This window comes from Heterodontus francisci, chromosome 16, assembly GCF_036365525.1.
Source record: "Heterodontus francisci isolate sHetFra1 chromosome 16, sHetFra1.hap1, whole genome shotgun sequence".
Lineage (NCBI taxonomy): Eukaryota > Metazoa > Chordata > Chondrichthyes > Heterodontiformes > Heterodontidae > Heterodontus > Heterodontus francisci.
In genome coordinates, this window is record NC_090386.1 from 38,984,594 (window position 1) to 39,005,914 (window position 21,321).

Genomic DNA, 21,321 nt, shown 5'->3' on the forward strand with positions numbered 1-21,321 from the left:
TGTCTTCCTCCCGCTGCCGCTCGCCCGCTCCCTCCCTCCCTCCCGCTCGCCCGCTCCCTCCTTCCCTCCCGCCCGCCCGCATCCTCTCTCCCTCTCCCCCGGCCCGCTCCCTTCCTCCCTCTCCATCCCTCCCTCCCGCTCGGCTCCCGCTCTCTCCTCCCTCTCCCCCGCCCGCTCTCTCCCTCCCTCTCCCCGCCCGCTCTCTCCCTCCCTCTCCCCGCCCGCCTCATCTCTCCCTCCCTCTCCCCCGCCCGCTCTCTCCCTCCCTCTCCCCCGCCCGCGCTCTCTCTCCCTCCCTCTCCCCCGCCCGCGCTCTCTCCCTCCCTCTCCCCCGCCCGCGCTCTCTCCCTCCCTCTCCCCCGCCCGCCTCTCTCCCTCCCTCTCCCCCGCCCGCGCTCTCTCCCTCCCTCTCCCCCGCCCGCGCTCTCTCCCTCCCTCTCCCCGCCCGCGCTCTCTCCCTCCCTCTCCCCCGCCCGCGCTCTCTCCCTCCCTCTCCCCCGCCCGCTCTCTCCCTCCCTCTCCCCCGCCCGCTCTCTCCCTCCCTCTCCCCCGCCCGCTCTCTCTCCCTCCCTCTCCCCCGCCCGCGCTCTCTCCCTCCCTCTCCCCCGCCCGCTCTCTCCTCCCTCTCCCCGCCCGCTCTCTCCCTCCCTCTCCCGCCGCTCTCTCCCTCCCTCTCCCCGCCCGCTCTCTCCCTCCCTCTCCCCCGCCCGCTCTCTCCCTCCCTCTCCCCCGCCCGCTCTCTCCCTCCCTCTCCCCCGCCCGCTCTCTCCCTCCCCTCTCCCCCGCCCGCTCTCTCCCTCCCTCTCCCCCGCCCGCTCTCTCCCTCCCTCTCCCCCGCCCGCTCTCTCCCTCCCTCTCCCCCGCCCGCTCTCTCCCCTCCCTCTCCCCCGCCCGCTCTCTCCCCTCCCTCTCTCCCCCGCCCGCTCTCTCCCTCCCTCCTCTCCCCCGCCCGCTCTCTCCCTCCCTCTCCCCCGCCCGCTCTCTCCCTCCCCCTCTCCCCCGCCCGCTCTCTCCCTCCCTCTCCCCCGCCCGCTCTCTCCCTCCCTCTCCCCCGCCCGCTCTCTCCCTCCCTCTCCCCCGCCCGCTCTCTCCCTCCCTCTCCCCCCGCCCGCTCTCCTCCCTCCCTCTCCCCCGCCCGCTCTCTCTCCCTCCCTCTCCCCCGCCCGCTCTCTCCCTCCCTCTCCCCCGCCCGCTCTCTCCCTCCCTCTCCCCGCCCGCTCTCTCCCTCCCTCTCCCCCGCCCGCTCTCTCCCTCCCTCTCCCCCGCCCGCTCTCTCCCTCCCTCTCCCCCGCCCGCTCTCTCCCTCCCTCCCTCTCCCCGCCGCTCTCTCCCTCCCTCCCTCTCCCCCGCCCGCTCTCTCCCTCCCTCTCCCCCGCCCGCTCTCTCCCTCCCTCCCTCTCCCCCGCCCGCTCTCTCCCTCCCTCTCCCCCGCCCGCTCTCTCCCTCCCTCTCCCCCGCCCGCTCTCTCCCTCCCCTCTCCCCCGCCCGCTCTCTCCCTCCCTCCTCTCCCCCGCCCGCTCTCTCCCTCCCTCCCTCTCCCCCGCCCGCTCTCTCCCTCCCTCCCTCTCCCCCGCCCGCTCTCTCCCTCCCTCCCTCTCCCCCGCCCGCTCTCTCCCTCCCTCCCTCTCCCCCGCCCGCTCTCTCCCTCCCTCCCTCTCCCCCGCCCGCTCTCTCCCTCCCTCCCTCTCCCCCGCCCGCTCTCTCCCTCCCTCCCTCTCCCCCGCCCGCTCTCTCCCTCCCTCCCTCTCCCCGCCCGCTCTCTCCCTCCCTCCCTCTCCCCCGCCCGCTCTCTCCCTCCCTCCCTCTCCCCCGCCCGCTCTCTCCCTCCCTCCCTCTCCCCCGCCCGCTCTCTCCCTCCCTCCCTCTCCCCCGCCCGCTCTCTCCCTCCCTCCCTCTCCCCCGCCCGCTCTCTCCCTCCCTCTCCGCTCCTCCCTCCCTCTCCCCGCCCGCTCTCTCCCTCCCTCCCTCTCCCCCGCCCGCTCTCTCCCTCCCTCCCTCTCCCCCGCCCGCTCTCTCCCTCCCTCCCTCTCCCCCGCCCGCTCTCTCCCTCCCTCCCTCTCCCCCGCCCGCTCTCTCCCTCCCTCCCTCTCCCCCGCCCGCTCTCTCCCTCCCTCCCTCTCCCCCGCCCGCTCTCTCCCTCCCTCCCTCTCCCCCGCCCGCTCTCTCCCTCCCTCCCTCTCCCCCGCCCGCTCTCTCCCTCCCTCCCTCTCCCCCGCCCGCTCTCTCCCTCCCTCCCTCTCCCCCGCCCGCTCTCTCTCCCTCCCTCCCTCTCCCCCGCCCGCTCTCTCCCTCCCTCCCTCTCCCCCGCCCGCTCTCTCCCTCCCTCCCTCTCCCCCGCCCGCTCTCTCCCTCCCTCCCTCTCCCCCGCCCGCTCTCTCCCTCCCTCCCTCTCCCCCGCCCGCTCTCTCCCTCCCTCCCTCTCCCCCGCCCGCTCTCTCCCTCCCTCCCTCTCCCCCGCCCGCTCTCTCCCTCCCTCCCTCTCCCCCGCCCGCTCTCTCCCTCCCTCCCTCTCCCCCGCCCGCTCTCTCCCTCCCTCCCTCTCCCCCGCCCGCTCTCTCCCTCCCTCCCTCTCTCCCCCGCCCGCTCTCTCCCTCCCTCCCTCTCCCCGCCCGCTCTCTCCCTCCCTCCCTCTCCCCCGCCCGCTCTCTCCCTCCCTCCCTCTCCCCCGCCCGCTCTCTCCCTCCCTCCCTCTCCCCCGCCCGCTCTCTCCCTCCCTCCCTCTCCCCCGCCCGCTCTCTCCCTCCCTCCCTCTCCCCCGCCCGCTCTCTCCCTCCCTCCCTCTCCCCCGCCCGCTCTCTCCCTCCCTCCCTCTCCCCCGCCCGCTCTCTCCCTCCCTCCCTCTCCCCCGCCCGCTCTCTCCCTCCCTCCCTCTCCCCCGCCCGCTCTCTCCCTCCCTCCCTCTCCCCCGCCCGCTCTCTCCCTCCCTCCCTCTCCCCCGCCCGCTCTCTCCCTCCCTCCCTCTCCCCCGCCCGCTCTCTCCCTCCCTCCCTCTCCCCCGCCCGCTCTCTCCCTCCCTCCCTCTCCCCCGCCCGCTCTCTCCCTCCCTCCCTCTCCCCCGCCCGCTCTCTCCCTCCCTCCCTCTCCCCGCCCGCTCTCTCCCTCCCTCCCTCTCCCCCGCCCGCTCTCTCCCTCCCTCCCTCTCCCCCGCCCGCTCTCTCCCTCCCTCCCTCTCCCCCGCCCGCTCTCTCCCTCCCTCCCTCTCCCCCGCCCGCTCTCTCCCTCCCTCCCTCTCCCCCGCCCGCTCTCTCCCTCCCTCCCTCTCCCCCGCCCGCTCTCTCCCTCCCTCCCTCTCCCCCGCCCGCTCTCTCCCTCCCTCCCTCTCCCCCGCCCGCTCTCTCCCTCCCTCCCTCTCCCCCGCCCGCTCTCTCCCTCCCTCCCTCTCCCCCGCCCGCTCTCTCCCTCCCTCCCTCTCCCCCGCCCGCTCTCTCCCTCCCTCCCTCTCCCCCGCCCGCTCTCTCCCTCCCTCCCTCTCCCCCGCCCGCTCTCTCCCTCCCTCCCTCTCCCCCGCCCGCTCTCTCCCTCCCTCCCTCTCCCCCGCCCGCTCTCTCCCTCCCTCCCTCTCCCCCCGCCCGCTCTCTCCTCCTCCCTCCCCTCCTCTCTCCCCCGCCCGCTCTCTCCCTCCCTCCCTCTCCCCCGCCCGCTCTCTCCCTCCCTCCCTCTCCCCCGCCCGCTCTCTCCCTCCCTCCCTCTCCCCCGCCCGCTCTCTCCCTCCCTCCCTCTCCCCGCCCGCTCTCTCCCTCCCTCCCTCTCCCCCGCCCGCTCTCTCCCTCCCTCCTCTCCCCCGCCCGCTCTCTCCCTCCCTCCCTCTCCCCCGCCCGCTCTCCCTCCCTCCCTCTCCCCCGCCCGCTCTCCCTCCCTCCCTCTCCCCCGCCCGCTCCCTCCCTCCCTCTCCCCCGCCCGCTCCTCCCTCCCTCTCCCCGCCCCCTCCCTCCCTCCCTCTCCCCCGCCCCCTCCCTCCCTCCCTCTCCAACCATCCCTCCTCCCTCCCTCTCCAACCATCCCTCCCTCCCTCCCTCTCCAACCATCCCTCCCTCCGCTCGCCCGCTACCTCCCTCCCGCTCGCCCGCTACCTCCCTCCCGCTCGCCCGCTACCTCCCTCCCGCTCGCCCGCTACCTCCCTCCCGCTCGCCCGCTACCTCCCTCCCGCTCGCCCGCTACCTCCCTCCCGCTCGCCCGCTACCTCCCTCCCGCTCGCCCGCTACCTCCCTCCCGCTCGCCCGCTACCTCCCTCCCGCTCGCCCGCTACCTCCCTCCCGCTCGCCCGCTACCTCCCTCCCGCTCGCCCGCTACCTCCCTCCCGCTCGCCCGCTACCTCCCTCCCGCTCGCCCGCTACCTCCCTCCCGCTCGCCCGCTACCTCCCTCCCGCTCGCCCGCTACCTCCCTCCCGCTCGCCCGCTACCTCCCTCCCGCTCGCCCGCTACCTCCCTCCCGCTCGCCCGCTACCTCCCTCCCGCTCGCTTACCTCCCTCCCGCTCGCTCGCCCCGCTACCTCCCTCCCGCTCGCTCGCCCGCTACCTCCCTCCCCGCTCGCGTCGCACCGCTCCCCTCCCGCTCGCTCGCCCGCTCCCCTCCCGCTCGCTCGCCCGCTCCCCTCCCTCCCTCCCGCCCGCTCCCCTCCCTCCCGCCCGCTCCCCTCCCTCCCTACCCCGCTCCCCCCTACTTCCCGCTCCCCCCTACTTCCCGCTCCCTCCCTCCCGCTCGCCCGCTCCCCTCCCTCCCGCTCGCCCGCTCCCCTCCCTCCCGCTCGCCCCGCTCCCCTCCCTCCCGCTCGCCCGCTCCCCTCCCTCCCGCTCGCCCGCTCCCCTCCCTCCCGCTCGCCCGCTCCCCTCCCTCCCGCTCCCCCGCTCCCCCCTACTTCCCGCTCCCCCCTACTTCCCGCTCCCTCCCTCCCTCTCGCCCGCTCCCTCCCTCCCTCCCTCTCGCCCGCTCCCTCCCTCCCTCCCTCTGCCGCTCCCTCCCTCCCTCCCTCTGCCGCTCCCTTTCCCTCCCTCTGCCGCTCCCTTTCCCTCCCTCTGCCGCTCCCTTTCCCTCCCTCTGCCGCTCCCTTTCCCTCCCTCTGCCGCTCCCTTTCCCTCCCTCTGCCGCTCCCTTTCCCTCCCTCTGCCGCTCCCTTTCCCTCCCTCTGCCGCTCCCTTTCCCTCCCTCTGCCGCCCTCTCCCTCCCGCTCCCTCCCCCTCCCTCTCCCTCCCTCCCTCTGCCTCTCCCTCCCCCTCCCGCTCCCTCTCTCTCTGTCTCTGTCTTTTGCTCTCTTTCTCTCTCTCTCTCTTTTGCTGTCTCTTTCGTGCTCGCCGTCTCTCTTCCGCGCGTTCTCTCTACCAACCATTCAAATCTTATAATTATGTCACTGTGCCCAAGATGCTCCCTCGCATCGAGGCCCGAGCCGAGATCAGGCTCCCTACTAAACACTAGATCTAATACATGATTATCCCTAGTTACTTTATTAACCTGTTAAGTCAGGAAGCAGTTTTGTATATTTTCAACAAATGTTTCAGTTACACTTCCCACTGCAACAGAGCATAAACCATCATGCCACTGAATTCCAGGAAAATTAAAATCTCCCATCAAACAAAGGTGGCATTTTATATTGTGTTTACAGTCTGTTTCTGACTCCAAAGACTTCATCCACCTCTGTAACGTTGCCCACCTCCCCTCAGCCCATCTGCTGTTCGAACCCTCATCTGTGACTTTGTCACTGTCCAGACTGGACTATCCCAATGCTCTTGTGAAAGGTTTCCCATTTTCCAACCTCCATAAAATTCAGCTCATCCAAAATTCTGCGGCCCATATCCTGTTCCACATCACATTCCACACCCATCACCCAAATCCAATGGCTCCCAGTCTCCACCACCTCCGATTTGAAAATTCTGATCGTCGTGTTTAAATCCCTTAATGGTTTCACCCCTCCTTATCTCTATAACTTCTTTCAGCTCCACAACACCAGCCCTCAAAACCATTCTTTCCTCTGACTCTGGTCTTTTGTGTGTTACCATATGCTCCCCATCTTCCAACCATTGGCGGCATGCCTCACATTCTTGAATTTTGTTTCTAACCCTTCTTTCTCTCTGCTTCCCACTCCTCCTTTCAAGCCCTTCTTTAAAACCCAGCTGTTTCCTCCTCGCATTGCCACCTTTGTCTCAACATCCATTTTTGCTTTATTACACCCTGTATGAAGTGCCTTGGAATTTATTTTCATTAAAAGTGCTAAATAAATTCAGGCCATTGTCACCATCTTAGCGCATGCCATCGTACTTAGTGATGCTATAGCATTTGTCCTGAAATTAATAATTTAATGGGACTTTTCAAATCTGGTCTGCAATTAAAGGCATCCCTGAAGTTAAATGAACTGTTTGGGACTGAGTACTGGAAACCAGGAATGCACCAGGTTTGATCTTTGGTATGTGTTGTTGCTAGCTGAGTGCAGAAAAACAGTTTGACTGTGATGCAGTCCCATAGTTGAATAGTCTAATAGTCACTGCATGCAAAATGATCATTTGCACCTGTAAATCATTTCCTTCCCTGAGCAACTGTATTCAGGAGAGAAACTGCAAGTTTACCTAGTTTTGTTATCCCTAAGAGATGTATCTGAATTTAAAATAGTTACATTGGGAAAGGGGAACTTCCATTCATATTTTGACATCAGTGATTATGACCTATAACATTCGTGGTTATGCTGTGCTGTGTTAGGATAGTGTTACGACTGACTGCTCAAGTCAAAGCCCCCAATCAAAATATACGATTCTGATTGTGGTGGGAGAAACCCATTGTTGATTCAGTCCCGTCCCTCCACAGATGGCCTAACATAATTTTACACTTTCCAAATTAAAGAAAGACCCAGCCAAATTGTACCATCTATTAAACCCTGAATGAGGCTAACCAAACCAGGTGTCTTTAGATCAACAGATTAGCTGTTTAATTAGAAAAACTAAATTCTTAAACACTACTAAGATATGAACAACATTTAAAATAGAAAAAAATAATGTCCTTGTAGATTTACGCTCCTGCCGAAGGTTGCTTGAAGTCCTCACAGTCGTCTGATGGGGTAAAAAAAGGTTCTTCAACAGTAGAACAGTCTGTAGTCTAATTCAGCAGTTGAATTGATGCTCTTCTTTTCCAGCGATGAATTTCAGCAATTACAGTTCAGTTGTTAAAGGAATTTGGCTATTTTAAGAAGTTGATCTGGCTTGACATCTATATTCTGAGAGTATAATAAATAGGGTTTAAATAATTCTGGCAGACAGTCTGTGTGTGTATTTGTTAACTGTGTCTCAAAAGCCAGTTTTTCAGCTAGTTTCAAATGTCACTTGGCAACATTGTATCTCGTGTCCTTGGTCCTGAGTGGCTGTATCCTACAGCAATGAGAATGCATATTTGAAGCTGGCTGTATCCTATGGAAACGAGAATGCATTCTTTGACTTAGTCCTTGGAGCCTGCTGCCTTAAAGCAGTACTGATCCTGTTGCAGCCTTAAAGGCACACTGCATACTTCCCGGAAAAGAAATAAAACTACAAGATCATAACAGTAGAGATGCTATGAATTTAGTGGAGCATCATGTGCATATTAATAAGTTTCCAGAACCCAACTATGGGACAGCACATTATGACTTGATGTTTTATATGACATATTTTAGCCAAGACCTATTATAAAACTTAATCACAGTGAAATAATCTGACACATGGAAAGGAGAGAAAGTGTTGCTACTGTGGGGGGGAAAAAACTGCAGTACTGGAAGCTGAAATATTGAACATTACAGCTCACCGTACAAACCAAATGGCAGAAGATTGTTTTAAATGCAGCAGTTCTGTGATAAACTCCAGAACTTGGTTAACATGCTTTTAATCCTTAAGACTTCCATCTTCAGACATAAGAATTAATGTGATTGGTATTTGAAATTGATGGAGATACTAGGCCTATAGTTAGTGGAAGGAGGATACTACCTGTGGTGACCTCGATTTTTAACAGGCTGGCACTGATGCTTCCTGAAGCTTCCAGTATGCTACAGTGAATCAATGATGTTTACATATTAGATCCTGGAGGTAAATCTGTACAAAAGCTTCATTGATGCAAGATCGCAATGCTTCAATTAATTTGATGTCCTGATCAAGCAATACCGACTAATAAACTTTCATTTAGAAAACTTTAAACCTTCAAGAAATAAAGAGCAAAATACTGGAAGTGCCGATATTTGACAAAAACAGAAAATGCTGGAAATGCACAGCAGATCAGTCTGCATCTGTGGAAAGAACAGATGAGCCAGTGTTTCAGAACCTATTGGTAATCAGGGCCCAGCCTGAAAACGTTTCTTGTCTCCTCTCCACAGATACTGACTGACCATGTGTTTCTGGCTCTTTCCGTTGCTATTTTAAAACTTGAAGCCCATTTTCAAAATTCAATAAGTTTTATATTTTATTCATCACTCTTTTCCAGAATGGTATACACATGATGTGCAAAGCAAGAAAAACACAGGTGATCATTTGGCCCAGCCTTCATTCTGTAGGATTGTTTGTGAAGGAGATCTTTAAAGCACTTGTGCTTGAGTTGCTTGTGGTTTATGTAGTCTCATACGTTGCTGGAATAGACATAGATTTAATTTGTTGCATATCCTTTAATTTGTGGATATTTTATCACGAGAATAGTATTTTGTGAAATGCATAGAAAATATTGGTAATGTATCTTTTTTTAAAATTTATATTTAATCTTTTAAAATTTTAGGGTGAAAAATATATTGTTCTTAAAAAGAAATATCAGCATCTTGTGCAGGAAAGAGATGGGTGCAACAAAGAGGAAATGACATTGTGTACTCCTGTGGAAGAGTCAGTTGAACAATTACAGAAAAAAGACCTACCCACACGTTCTGGGGAAGAAAAGCTGGAAAACTCTATCTCTGATGCCCCACATAGCAAGAAAAGGTCTCAGGCAGAAGCTGTACAAAATATAGACATTAGCGGACCTCTAAGTAGTAAGATCTATGCTAGAAACACTACAGCAGAGAAAGTGAACATGTGTGAGTGGATTGTAGAAGAATTACCTACACCAACAACTGACACCAAGTCCAAGGCACCTTCAGAACTAACCTGTGATAGCCAGGTACAGTATGCTTTTTTTTATTCCTGACAGTTTAGTTCTCTCAGCAAAAGCTTGGCTACCTGACCCAAACCCGACTGCATGTGTCGGGGTCGGGTCTATATTCTGTGTCCAGCATTCGGGCTCAGGTTGGGTCGGGCTGGACTCTACAGGCTGCGTGTTTTATAAATAAATGCATGATTACATTTTAGCGATATTCGGGTCGGGCATGAAAAAAATTAAAGGACTCTGGCTCCACTCGGGTTTGGTTTGGCTGTGGTCGGGTCGGGCCCGGGTCAGGTTTTAATTTTCTACGCGAGCAGGCCTTTGCTCTCAGCTGCCTCCTCTACTGAAAGCATTGAGATCTCACTAAAGTTAGGTTCCACAAACAGCCGGACATCCTCAGATACTGCACTCTCATGGCCGTTCTTCATATATAAGTCTGAACAATGAGTACTTGCAAGCTGTATAATGCAGAGCGCCACAGCTAAATTTGATCCTGTTTTCATTCAATAACCACATGTGTGCACTTCCAACAGACATCACTGGATAGCCTACAGGAGTGAGAAACCTGGGCAATTTTCCTTTCCTTAACTTCAGAGTGCTGACGACAGCTGAAGTGCTCCTACCTCTGCCTTGGCTGAAATGAGCTAACTTGCCAAAGACCATGGATTTGGCATGTTCCCTGGTCTTTGTGGCTTACGTAGTCATGTGCTATAGATAATAGCACAACTTTTAAAAAAAATTCTTCTTTTGAATATTATTGAAGCAGAGGGAGAAAAGGCATTTTATTAAAAATACAGCTAAAGGATACAACTGTCCAGCAGACCTGACTCTTAATCTGATAATACAAAATGGGCATTACGAAGGTGGTATCTGAAATGGAAGGGCTACCTCTGGAGCCTGAGATGCAGCCTGGGTATGCAGTTATTTTGTTTTCAAAAATATTGATTGGAATACTGATTAAGAAACCTAAAACTTCCACTCGCACTATGATCTGTTGAATCCAAATTTAAATATTTTTTATTTGATATGTGTTTTTTGAAGCAGCACTGGATACAGCATGCTGCAGAGCATCTTATTTCCTACTGGATTTCTAATGTAAACTGCTTAGTTCAGAGATTTTCAAACTTTGAATGCACCCGAGACGTGATTTAGGAAAGGGGCAACTCATGAGGTGTCCCTAGTATTTTTTTTAGCAAAACACACAAAACAAGTATTTTTGGAATGAAATACTACATTTTCTAAGCATATTGGATACCTAAATAACATTTGTTTTATAAAATGGTTCGATACATATTTTCAGTGCAAAGGCTATATGTGGTGCCAGAATAGTTACAACCCTATTTAATGCACATTAGTGTTACACTCCTATATGCAGCTGTTGAAAGTTTTCACAAATGGACAGACATGCACACACACGCTCATTCATTCTCACATTGTTTCTCAAGAACGCACACCGACAGCCTTCTTTTGCATATTTTCCCGCATGTATGCTGACAATCTTTCTTTTGCTCATGTATAGTTTCACAATCCTTCTATTGTATGCTGTCACATACACACACTCAATCCACATGCTTTCTTGCATTATCTTGCATTTTTTTCATTTTGTTCTAATTGAAGCACTCAGCTGACATAGGTGTAACTGACCATTAGAAAAGAGTGCTGCTGTCTAAGGTGCGTATAGCATAAAACTGAAATTTAAAAAATCTGAATTTCAACCAGACAGTATAGCCATTCATCAATACCTCTCCCTCACATCAACAAAGTGTTATAGCACTATTTCATAAAAACATTGAGGTGCCACAAATAAATGGCATAATTAAAAGCAAAATATTTGTTCTGTCTGAAGCTCAACTGCAGTAAGGTTAATGAAGTGGATAAACTGGTGTCACTTTTAATGCCTCATTTGATTCCATATGTTGGTGCAGGGGAGGGGTGCAGGGGGGGGTCAGGTGGTAGGTGGGGAACTTCCAGGTGCCATGCTACAATGCCTGAGTGGTATTTAGGTGTTGAACTGTTGATGTACACAGAACCATAGAAAGCTTATGGCACAGAAGGAGGCCATTCAGCCCATCGTGTCTGGGCCGGCATTAATTCAGTCTCATTCGGCAGGTTGATTGACATCTCATAATCCATGCTTTGTTTACTTTCACAATATTTATTGTTTACTTACTAGATGCAGTCCATCATGTGCTTCAATGAGGGTTTGCCATTTTTCTTTAACATTGCTCACGTTGGATCTCTAACAGATCCGTATTACTGTTCTGAAACTCCTGACAACTTGATGCTTAAATAATCTTTGACTGGATAGCGTTTGGATTTCGAATAATTAAGGTGTTGAAATCCTGTTGTGTAGTAATTGGTGTACAAACTCTTAACATGCTCGTATGCAATTTACTATTTTAACAGGGGGTTAACTTTATTTAAATCGTAATTTGAAGGCCTAAGAGCTAGTACTCTGTTGCAACACTTCAAAAGCTAATAGATTGTCCTATTTGTTTATATTGAAACCTTTTTGTGGGCATTATGGAAGGAAACACACTGAGAAAGCGGAAGCACAGGATCTGTTTTAAACCACAGCAGGTCATGTACAGTGCAGCAACGCAAAATGTGGTTAATTAAAAGCCATTGCTGATTCTCTACATCTTCCTTATTTTCCTGTTTTGTTGGGTTTACAATATAGATACGCAAAACCAAGAAGTTGTCATTTTATGAATAAATGCTGCACACTATATGATGCTTGAGTCTCTGCTACTTTTTAGAGCTTCTATTTGTCTAGAGTCAAAGACTGATCAAATTTCCTGTACTCCCAGATTTGAACAAATACAAATAGATGTTTCGAAAAAAAAATTACACAAGGTCACAAGATATTTAGAGAAATAGCATGCATTTGGCCCATATTACTTCATCTATCCAGAAGCACCCAAGAGTCCTTCCCCCAATGAAGCATTTGTTTCTTCAGTGATTTCAGGGTTTTCACCTCTTGAACCTAGAAGTGCCTCATTTGTTAATTATTTTTTGTGTGAAGTTAAGTTTCCTGATCTTGATCCTAAATTTGCCTTTCACTACTTTTAATCTGTGGCCCCTTGTCCTACCCTCACAATTTAATTTAAAGTAATATTCTGGGTTAATCTTTTCATACTCTTAACTGTACTTCTGTAGGATTGCCTCAGATGCCTCTTAGGCTGAAAAGCCTAAGTTTATCCAGTTTTTCTTCAGCTTGATTACAATGATTTCTACATTTACTGTTTTGTTTATGTAGCTTGGCAATCTGTTTGTCATTGCTGGTTTTGCATTGGTTGGACATGTTTAGCATCAAGCTTACAAAGAAGACATCCTCTCTGTTTCTTCATAACCTATTTCAACATCATTCATAGAGTCACTTATGGCAAAGAAGGCGGCTATTCGGCCCACTGAGTCCGTGCCAGCTCTCCACGGAGCAATCCAGTCAGTTCCACTCCTTTGCTTGATCCCCATAGCCCTGCAAGTTTATTTCCTTCAAGTGCACATCCAATTTTTTTCTGAAATCATTGACTCTGCTTCCACCATTGAATTATATTGTTTATTTTACCTTCCTACATGCATGACTTTGCATTAAATTTCATCTGCTATTGCTTGGCTCACGTACTAATCTTTACCCAACTCATTGCAGTACTAAGGATACATGGATTTCCAAAATGCATTCGATAAGGTGCCACATAAAAGGCTATTACACAAGATAAGGGTTCATGGGATTGGAGTAATATATTAGCGCAGATAAGAGGATTGGTTAACAGACAGAAAGCAGAGAGTAGGGATAAATGTTACATTTTCAAGTTGGCAGGCTGTAACTAGTGGAGTGCCACAAGGACCAGTGCTAGGGCCTCCGCTATTTACAGTCTATATTAATGACCTAGATGAAGAGACTGAGAGTAATGTATCTAAGTTTGCTGACTATACAAAGCTACGTGGGACCGTAAGCTGTGTCAGGAAGACACAGGTGCAAAGGGATATAGACAAGTTAAGTGAGTGGACAATAAGGTGACAGGGTATAATGTGGGAAAGTGTGAGGAAGAATGAAAATAATTTTTTTAAATGGTGAGAAACTTCGAAATGTTGATGTTCAGAGTGATTTGGGTGTCCTCGTACAAGAAACAACAAAGTTAGCATGCAGGAAGGCAAATAGCATGTTGGCCTTTATGGCAAGGAAGAAATTTTGCAACAGTTGTGACCACACCTGGAGTACTGTACACAGTTTTGCTCTCCTTATGTAAGGAAAGATATACTAGTCTTGGAGGCAGTGCAGTGAAGATTCACCAAATTGATTACTTGTGATCGAGAGGATTGTCCTATGATGAGAGGTTGAGTAGATTGGGCCTATCCTCTTTGGAGTTTAGACGAATGAGTGGTTATCTCATTAAAGCTTATAAGATTCTGAGGGGGCTTGACAGGGTAGATGCTGAGAGGTTGTTCCACCTCGCTGGAGAGTCTAGAACTAGGGGGTATAGTCTCAGGATAAGAGGTCGATCATTTAAGACTGAGATAAGAAGGAATGTCTTCACTCAGAGTTGTGAATCCGATTGAGCATTTTATTTCAGTATCTTGGCTTGCACGGGCAATTGACCTTTTTATTGATTAAATTGCAGGACAGCCGCAATCTTTACTACACTAAAGCATTTGAAGAAAAGCAGGACAAAGAGCTTGATATTGCACCTGAAAGCAATGTACCATGTCCAATGAATATTGAAGTAAAGGTGGAAGAACCCCAAGAGGAAGAATTTGATTCTGTGTTCAAGGTACTCTTACAAACCTGTCTCTTCATAACCACTGCAGGAAGACTGAAAGCCAGCTGAGGGAATGGCAACTTGATATTGAAACTTAAAACCAAATTCAGAATGTGTGAAACTGTTGTTGATGGTTTGGAGTTCAGACAACCAAGAAAATGCTAAAGTTAAGCTTTGTGAGAACGACCATACCTAAATTATTGAAAACCATCAATTGTTAGTGAAAGTGATTGGCAGAAGAAATAATTCTGAGGGTGATGATTTTAAGAAACGAGTCAGAATCAAATTGAAATACAATTTGAGGACATTCCCAACATACACTTTTATGACTACATACTCGTTCTCTAATTTTTTGCATGTTTTTTTGTGGTGGAGAGATGAGTAGTGAAAGAAAGATGTTGCCATTTTTCAGACAGTATTATGGACAAAGAAATGTTCTGTTGATTCTGTTTCTCTAATTTCCACACTATTTTTGTTTCTGCAGCTGTTGCATAATAGAAAGCAGGTGCCTTCTTGCAAAGTTGCAAACAATGCCCAGAATAGATTCAAATTGCAACTTTTGAAACGCCCAATAAACATGACAGTATAAAGATTGAATTACGTTTATGATATCCACATTCAGAATATAAATGTTTTGGGATGATGCCGGAAAAATAGACCTGATATTTTTTTTTTAATTGGTGTAGGTTTTTGAGAAGGACAAAAACAATCTGTCTAAATTGACAAATTTTATGGTAATGCTGTTTTTTTTTGGTCAGGATCAGTGCATCCAGATTTCAAATGCTGGATCATGGAAAAATACTTCAATTTAGAATAGAATCTGTAATAGTCAAACATTAAGTGAAATTGTGTAAAATTGCAGTGAATTAGGAGGAATGATAATTGCTTCAGGATTTAGCATTTTGGCAGAGGTTTGTTTATGTAGCCCAGAATAATTTCAGATCTGACCGCTATTTCTATCAAAGCCAAGTTCTGCTTGACTGTGGGTCAGAATTATAACACTGAGGCAAAGTAAATTTTAACTGATAAAACTGACATGGAAATTACAACAGTTTCAAAGCTAATTGTTATCAGATTGTTTTACCTTTGTTACACTGTTGCAGATACTACTGTATGGAACAGCTTAAGTATCTCCCCAGTCAGCAAGACTAATGGGCCTCCTAATTTTATTTATTAATGTTAATTGTTCGTTCTTCACTGTAGAAGGCTTGCAATCTCTACCATCTGGTCATTTTTGAAATTAGCCTCGGCTCCATATGCTTTGTGAAAAATTGCTGTGGGAGGAAAACCATGCATTTTCCCTTTGAGTTGTAATTGTATTTATTGCTTGAACAGCTCCAGGTTGTTAACAGCAGATGATATGGTTATGACCTATTGCACTATGGATGTGCAATTGTTAGCATCATTCTTCACTACCTACAGGAGCTATTCTTCAGTACGAACTCCCTAGTTTTCAATGTATACTAAGCTTAATGCAGCAATCTGTCACTGCCACTATCAATGCAGTAGTACATGATGTTCTATATCTTTTAAAATCTGGATTCATCGTGTAATGTCCCATGAACAATTAACCTAAGTTGCATATATGAATTGTGTTTAATTAATGTTATACTGAGTAGCCCAAAGATTTACGTTACCATAAAGATGGAACTAGTGTTTTTCTTTTCAGGTACTTCAGTTTTTCTTCCAGTTTTCTCCCCTCCTCTCATGATGGCACTTGTTGGGCTACAGTTTCACAAGCACCTTGCTTAAGTGACCATTCTTCATGTGTGAGCCGAGACAGTGAATCTCCCCAGGTTATTCAGATATGGAGGGTGTGATTGATGAACCTGATCTGTTCTCACTTGACATCCAGAAACACCCTTTCCTGTTGGAAGTCCCTGGCTAAGTTTTCTCATCAAGATCTGAAACAGGCCCTTCGGCCCACCGAGTCTGTGCCGACCAACAACCACCCATTTATACTAACCCTACAGTAATCCCATATTCCCTACCACCTACCTACACTAGGGGCAATTTACAACAGCCAATTTACCTATCACCTGCAAGTCTTTGGCAGTGGGAGGAAACCGGAGCACCCGGAGAAAACCCACGCGGTCACAGGGAGAACTTGCAAACTCCGCACAGGCAGTACCCAGAATCAAACCCGGGTCCCTGGAGCTGTGAGGCTGCGGTGCTAACCACTGCGCCCTGTGCCGTCTGTTACTCAGACAATATTCTTTAAACTATCTTATTTGAATATATGGTACTAAACAGTACTTTAAAAAAGCATAATGTTCAAAGTGCTTTATAATATCTTAAATAGAAGTTCGTGTATGTTTCAAGGCTATAGCACAGTTGAAGGATTGAGAGGATGTCACTAGTTGTAAGAGTGAGTTCCACATCTTGTTCACCAAAAACCAGAAAACTGGAAATTGAACAAAATCAGAAAATATTGGAAACACTTAGCTGGCCAGTTGGCATCTGTGGAGAGAACAGACAAGCCAAGAGAACATTAGAAACGTCAAAAGCAAAGGACTGTGGATATGGATCTGAAATTAAAATAGAAAATACTGGAAGTACTCTGAATACTGAAAGATCATCGATTTGAAGTGTTAACTCTGTTTTTCTCCCCACAGATGCTACCAAACCTCTTGAGTATTTCCAGCATTTTCTGTTTTTATTGAAATAGTCGTCTGGAGCTAGCAAGCCTGAATTAAAGTTTTAACAGCAGAAGGTCTGAAGAAGGGTCAAGGATGGCAATGTTATGGCGGCAGAAGTAGGATGACTTTGTGATGGGACGGATATGGTTTCGGAAGCTCAGCTCAGGTTCAAATGAGAATGCTGAGTTTGCAAACCGTCTGATTCAACCTGGTCAGGGAATGTGATGGAATGGGTAGCGAGGGAACAGAGTTTGTCATAGGGGCCAAAGACAACCCTTCCCAGTATTTAACTGGATGAAATTGTGATGCATCCTGGACTGGATGTCTGACAAGTCGTCTGGCAACATCGAGGCAGTGGAGGGGTTGAGAGAGGTAGTGGTGTAGAGCTGTGAATTGTCGACATACATGCGGAATCTGACGTCATGTCTTTGGATGATGTCGCAAGGGGCAGTTAGGAGAGGGACAAAACGGGTCAACATCAAGGATACAGACTGTCCTGCCAGAATAGTTTTCTGATGGATGGTCACTGTTAATTGTACATTAATTATGTTTAATTATATGCATGTGGAGGGCATTAATTGAAGTTTCACTTGAGCATATATAAAGAGACCCTATTGAAACTATGGTGTGGTTGAGTTAGGAGGTGTATGCTTGTAATGTTTCACCCTCTGAATAAATATTAGACTGAGTAAAGATTGGCTCCAGTACTATCCTTCACCAACTGGCTTTCTGGAATATAAGAGTCCCCATTTCAATCATTAGCCCATCCCTTATCCATGCCACCCTCTCGCCTCTCAGAAAAATGACGCACCCATCCCACACTGCCAATTTCCCCTTTTTGAATAAAATTGCAAGCTATAGAAAAGGTTCTTAGGAGGCTGGAGCATCCTCTACTTTGCAATTCCCTACTTCCATTAGGACCTGTCCTATGCCCACCAACTCCGCTATTCACGCATTCTCTGTCTCTTGTAAATGTCTCTATTTTCTCTCTTCTTGCCTCGGTCAGCCACTTAACCATTTTCCTGCACTTCACAGGTTATACCACTACCTCTCGCATGTGTTTTGTTTTTTTCCTTCCCCAACCCTTTGTTCTGTTCATTTTTAAATGCTGTTCATCTGTAATATCTTCCCGTGCTGACAAAGGATTAACACCTGAAACATTATCTGTTCTTTCCGCAGATGCTGACTGACCTGCTGAGTGTTTCGAGCATTTTTTATTTTCCCCCCCCTCAAGAATTTTAATCTTTCTGTTTCCACTTGACTGTATGTTATAAAATGATTAGGCTATTTTTATATTTGCAGTGTTTATGCTGCAGTAGTGTCATCATGGCTGTTCATTGTGCTGTTCGCTGCCACAGCAGACTCCTCAAGATAGTGCTCGTTATTCTATGTCAGGATGGGAGAGGAATGTACAATAGCACTTAAAGCACAAAGTCCTCAGTATCTTATGTCAAATGGGAAGAAAGGCTAATGAGAGAGGTCTGATATTAGGAATTTCAGCACTGAAATCTATCACTGCATTGGAAAGTGGCATTTCGGTGTCTCTTTCTGATGCTCCATAAGTGTTAAATGAACTGCTGATCCTCATATGCAACACTCATTACATTTGTCCAGAGAAGATTTATTCAAAAATTAACAGAGGTAGTAGATGGTTGCCTCTTAGTAGAGCAGTAAGTTTCCCAGTGGACACATTACAGTAACTACTGATTATTATTGCATGTGTACTTTGGCTATGAAGGTAGCAAATGAATATTGTATATTAATCATGTGCTATTTTACTGGAGTTTAAGTGCTGTACTGTAAGTACCTTTTATGAAATTGCTCTAATTTGCTAGTTCAAAAACAAAATCACAAGATAAAGGAAGAGATTTATTTTGCATTTAAATAAAAAAAGTCATAGAAGTAATGGGTAGTGACAGTTGTGATGCCTCTTCTTCACTTGTGCAAAAGAACTATAACTCCTGTATAAAAGTTGATCTGCACTACAGATGATAAATGATGAACACTGTATTAAGTCTGTACGGAGAATGTTCCAACTAATCTGATCATTGTCCCAGTTACATTTCCTCACTGGTGGAAATGAATAATGCAATAGAATTAGGAAAACTCACCACAACAACTTGCATCTATATAGCACCATTAATGTAGAAAATTGTCCCAAAGCTTAACACGAGTAGACAGTTCAGATTGGGAAAGTCCTTGTAGTTTAATTTGATCTTTTTTTTTTACTTTTTCTGTCTGGTAGTTTTCAACTAAAGTGATGTGTCTTGATATTTTGCCATTTTTTCTTAATTTTCCACACAAAGGTGGATTGCCAATTCATGAAGAAATGTAACCAGGTTAAGAAAATCCTGTAAATTGGTGGTATTTTGGTAATGCCAACACTTCTTCCAGTGCAGAATAAACTGCAGAAAGATTGCATCGAAGAATTTTCCTGTAAAAGGAAGTTGAATCTGAAATGATAGAAACTGGAACAATATTATAACATCAGTAGTAACAAACAAGTTGTTGTTGACCTTGCTTCACAAAGAAAACAAGTAAAGTTCCCATTGTTATTCATTGGTGAGCCAGAGATTTTAATTTTCATAATGGAAATGTTTAGAACGTTTTTTTTTAAAAGTATAAATTTTAAATACCAGTTGAGCATGCAATGTTTTACATTTTGGTTTTTGAGAGTGTTACGACCAGGTGAGAAAGAGGTCTAGGGTTCCCTTTCAGCCTTCACCTGGTCTTACTGTAATAGGGTTTAATTTTATACACACTGTTTTAGCTCCCCCTTGATGAATCCTTGTTCACCGCTTTCCAATTATAAGGCAAAGAAACCAGCACAAACAGGCTTTCTCAGGCTTAAAGAAGAAAAATTGAAATTTATTAAACTTAAACCCTAATTCGGTTAACACCTACTGTTACAACCAACCATTCTAGTCAAAGCCCCCAATCAAAATATACGATTCTGATTGTGGTCGGAGAAATGCACTGTTAATTCAATCCCGTCCCTCCACAGATCGCCTAACATATCATTTTAAACTTTCCAAATTAAAGATAGACCCAGCCATATGTTAACCCGCAAATGATGCCAACCAAACCAGGTGTCTTTAAATCAACAAATTAACTGTTTAATTAGAAAAAAATAAATACTTAAACACTAAGATATAAACAACATTTAAAATAGAAAAAATTAAAGTCCTTGCAGATTTACGCTCCTGCCGGATGTGGAACAGTCCAAGGTTGCTTGAAGTCCTCACAGACGTCCAATTAGGAAAAAAGGTCCTTCAACAGTGGAACAGTCCATAGTCTAATCCAGAAGTCAAAATTGTTGCTTTCCTTCTCCAGCGATGAATTTCAACAATTAACAACTTGCAAACACTTTTTAATGAATCAATTTGGCTTTAGAATTTTTGAGGGATAAAAGATTGTCACAGTCTAACTTCCCTTTCTTCAGTTTAAATTATCGGAGATCTCTGTTTTGGCTTGACTTTTTAGAATTTTGAGAGAGAATAATAAACAGACTAAATTCTCTTCCTTCAGTTTAAATGGTCTGAGAGCCCTCCTTTTGGGTGCTAACACACAGCTGTCTGTCTGTATCTCCTGTTATAACAGGCTTTTTTCCACTATAAGCCAGTTCAAAATCAAATTGTAACAAATGTATCTCTCGATGTTCAGTCTGAGTGGCTGTATCCAAGGCAAAGTGAATGCGCCCTTTGAATCGCAGTCTCCGAATGGCTGTATCCCGGGGCAACGAAAATGCATTCTTTGACTCAGCTTCTGGAGCCTGCTGCCTTAAAGCAGTACGGCTCCTTTCCCCAGCCTTAAATGCACACCGCATTCTTACCGAACAAAAAACTACAGGATCATAACACAACGGATACACAACGCACCCACGCTAGCATGCACACCTGATACACACATGCAGATAGAGACAGAAATAAAACAGAAGAAATAAAGTGGAAAAGTTTAAGGCAATATCTGAGGAGGTTTTTTGTGTTACGGTTCTTCGAGCTCACTGTAGAGTCCTTGATTGTAGGTACATTTTGCTTTTTGTTGGGGCCCAGTATTATTCTTAAACCTTGTTCGCTGTAGGAGACTTTTCTCTCATGGGGTTCATGTGCCTTCAGTGGATTTGGAGTTTTGGGAGCAGGCAGACAGGAGAGGCTGTGGCGAGTTGGCCAGGAGAGATCTTCTCAGTCCAGGAGCATTCTGCTTTCTGCCCAAACTGTTGTTACAAATTCAAAAAACTCAGGTTGCTCAGCAGGTTAGTCATGTGACAAGATGTTTTGACCATGCCCCTTTGTGTATTGGGCCATCTTAGCAGTCAACCTGGAATATGAGTTCCCCCACCTTCAACGTCTGGTGATCAAAAGTCCATTGTGGGTTGAATGTGTCAGGGAATGGTCCTTTGTCCTTTCCAAGCACGGTCTGTTAATATGCAAATATATTTCCAGCCAAGGGTCCATTGTGGGTTGAATGTGTCAGGGAATGGCTGCTTTGTCCTTCGAAACACTGCCTGTTAATATGCAAATGTCTTTCCAGCCAAGATCTGGCAATTTTTTAAAGCAAGTCCTTTCTTCATTTCAATAACAGTTTGAAATTTAATGTCCATGTGACGAAATTAATATGCCTCATGCTTGGCAGTGGGAGGCATACATGACAAGAGTGTTTAGAAAAACAAGAGTCCCCACAGTTGAATGGCTCACAGACATTTTCTTTACTTACACAGGCAGAATAATTACTTGAACATATTGCAAGGTGACCAGCACCAGGGAAGGAAAAGGGGACAGGGAGGAGGGAATGAGAGTGTCGGAACCTGATTGGTTTAATTTTTTTGTATTCTCAGTTCTGATCCAAATCAAGATAA

At 48.2% G+C, this 21,321-nt stretch overlaps 1 protein-coding gene across 1 annotated transcript in view; it reads left to right on the forward strand.

Moving 5' to 3' along the window:
• LOC137378262 (ankyrin repeat domain-containing protein SOWAHA-like) overlaps positions 1 to 21,321 on the forward strand; it is a 104,473-nt gene that overhangs the window by 36,118 nt on the left and 47,034 nt on the right. Inside the window, exons 3-4 of the mRNA XM_068048503.1 lie at positions 8,711 to 9,085; positions 13,690 to 13,839. Coding sequence (XP_067904604.1) covers positions 8,711 to 9,085; positions 13,690 to 13,839 — 525 coding nt within the window. The remainder of the gene's footprint in view (positions 1 to 8,710; positions 9,086 to 13,689; positions 13,840 to 21,321) is intronic.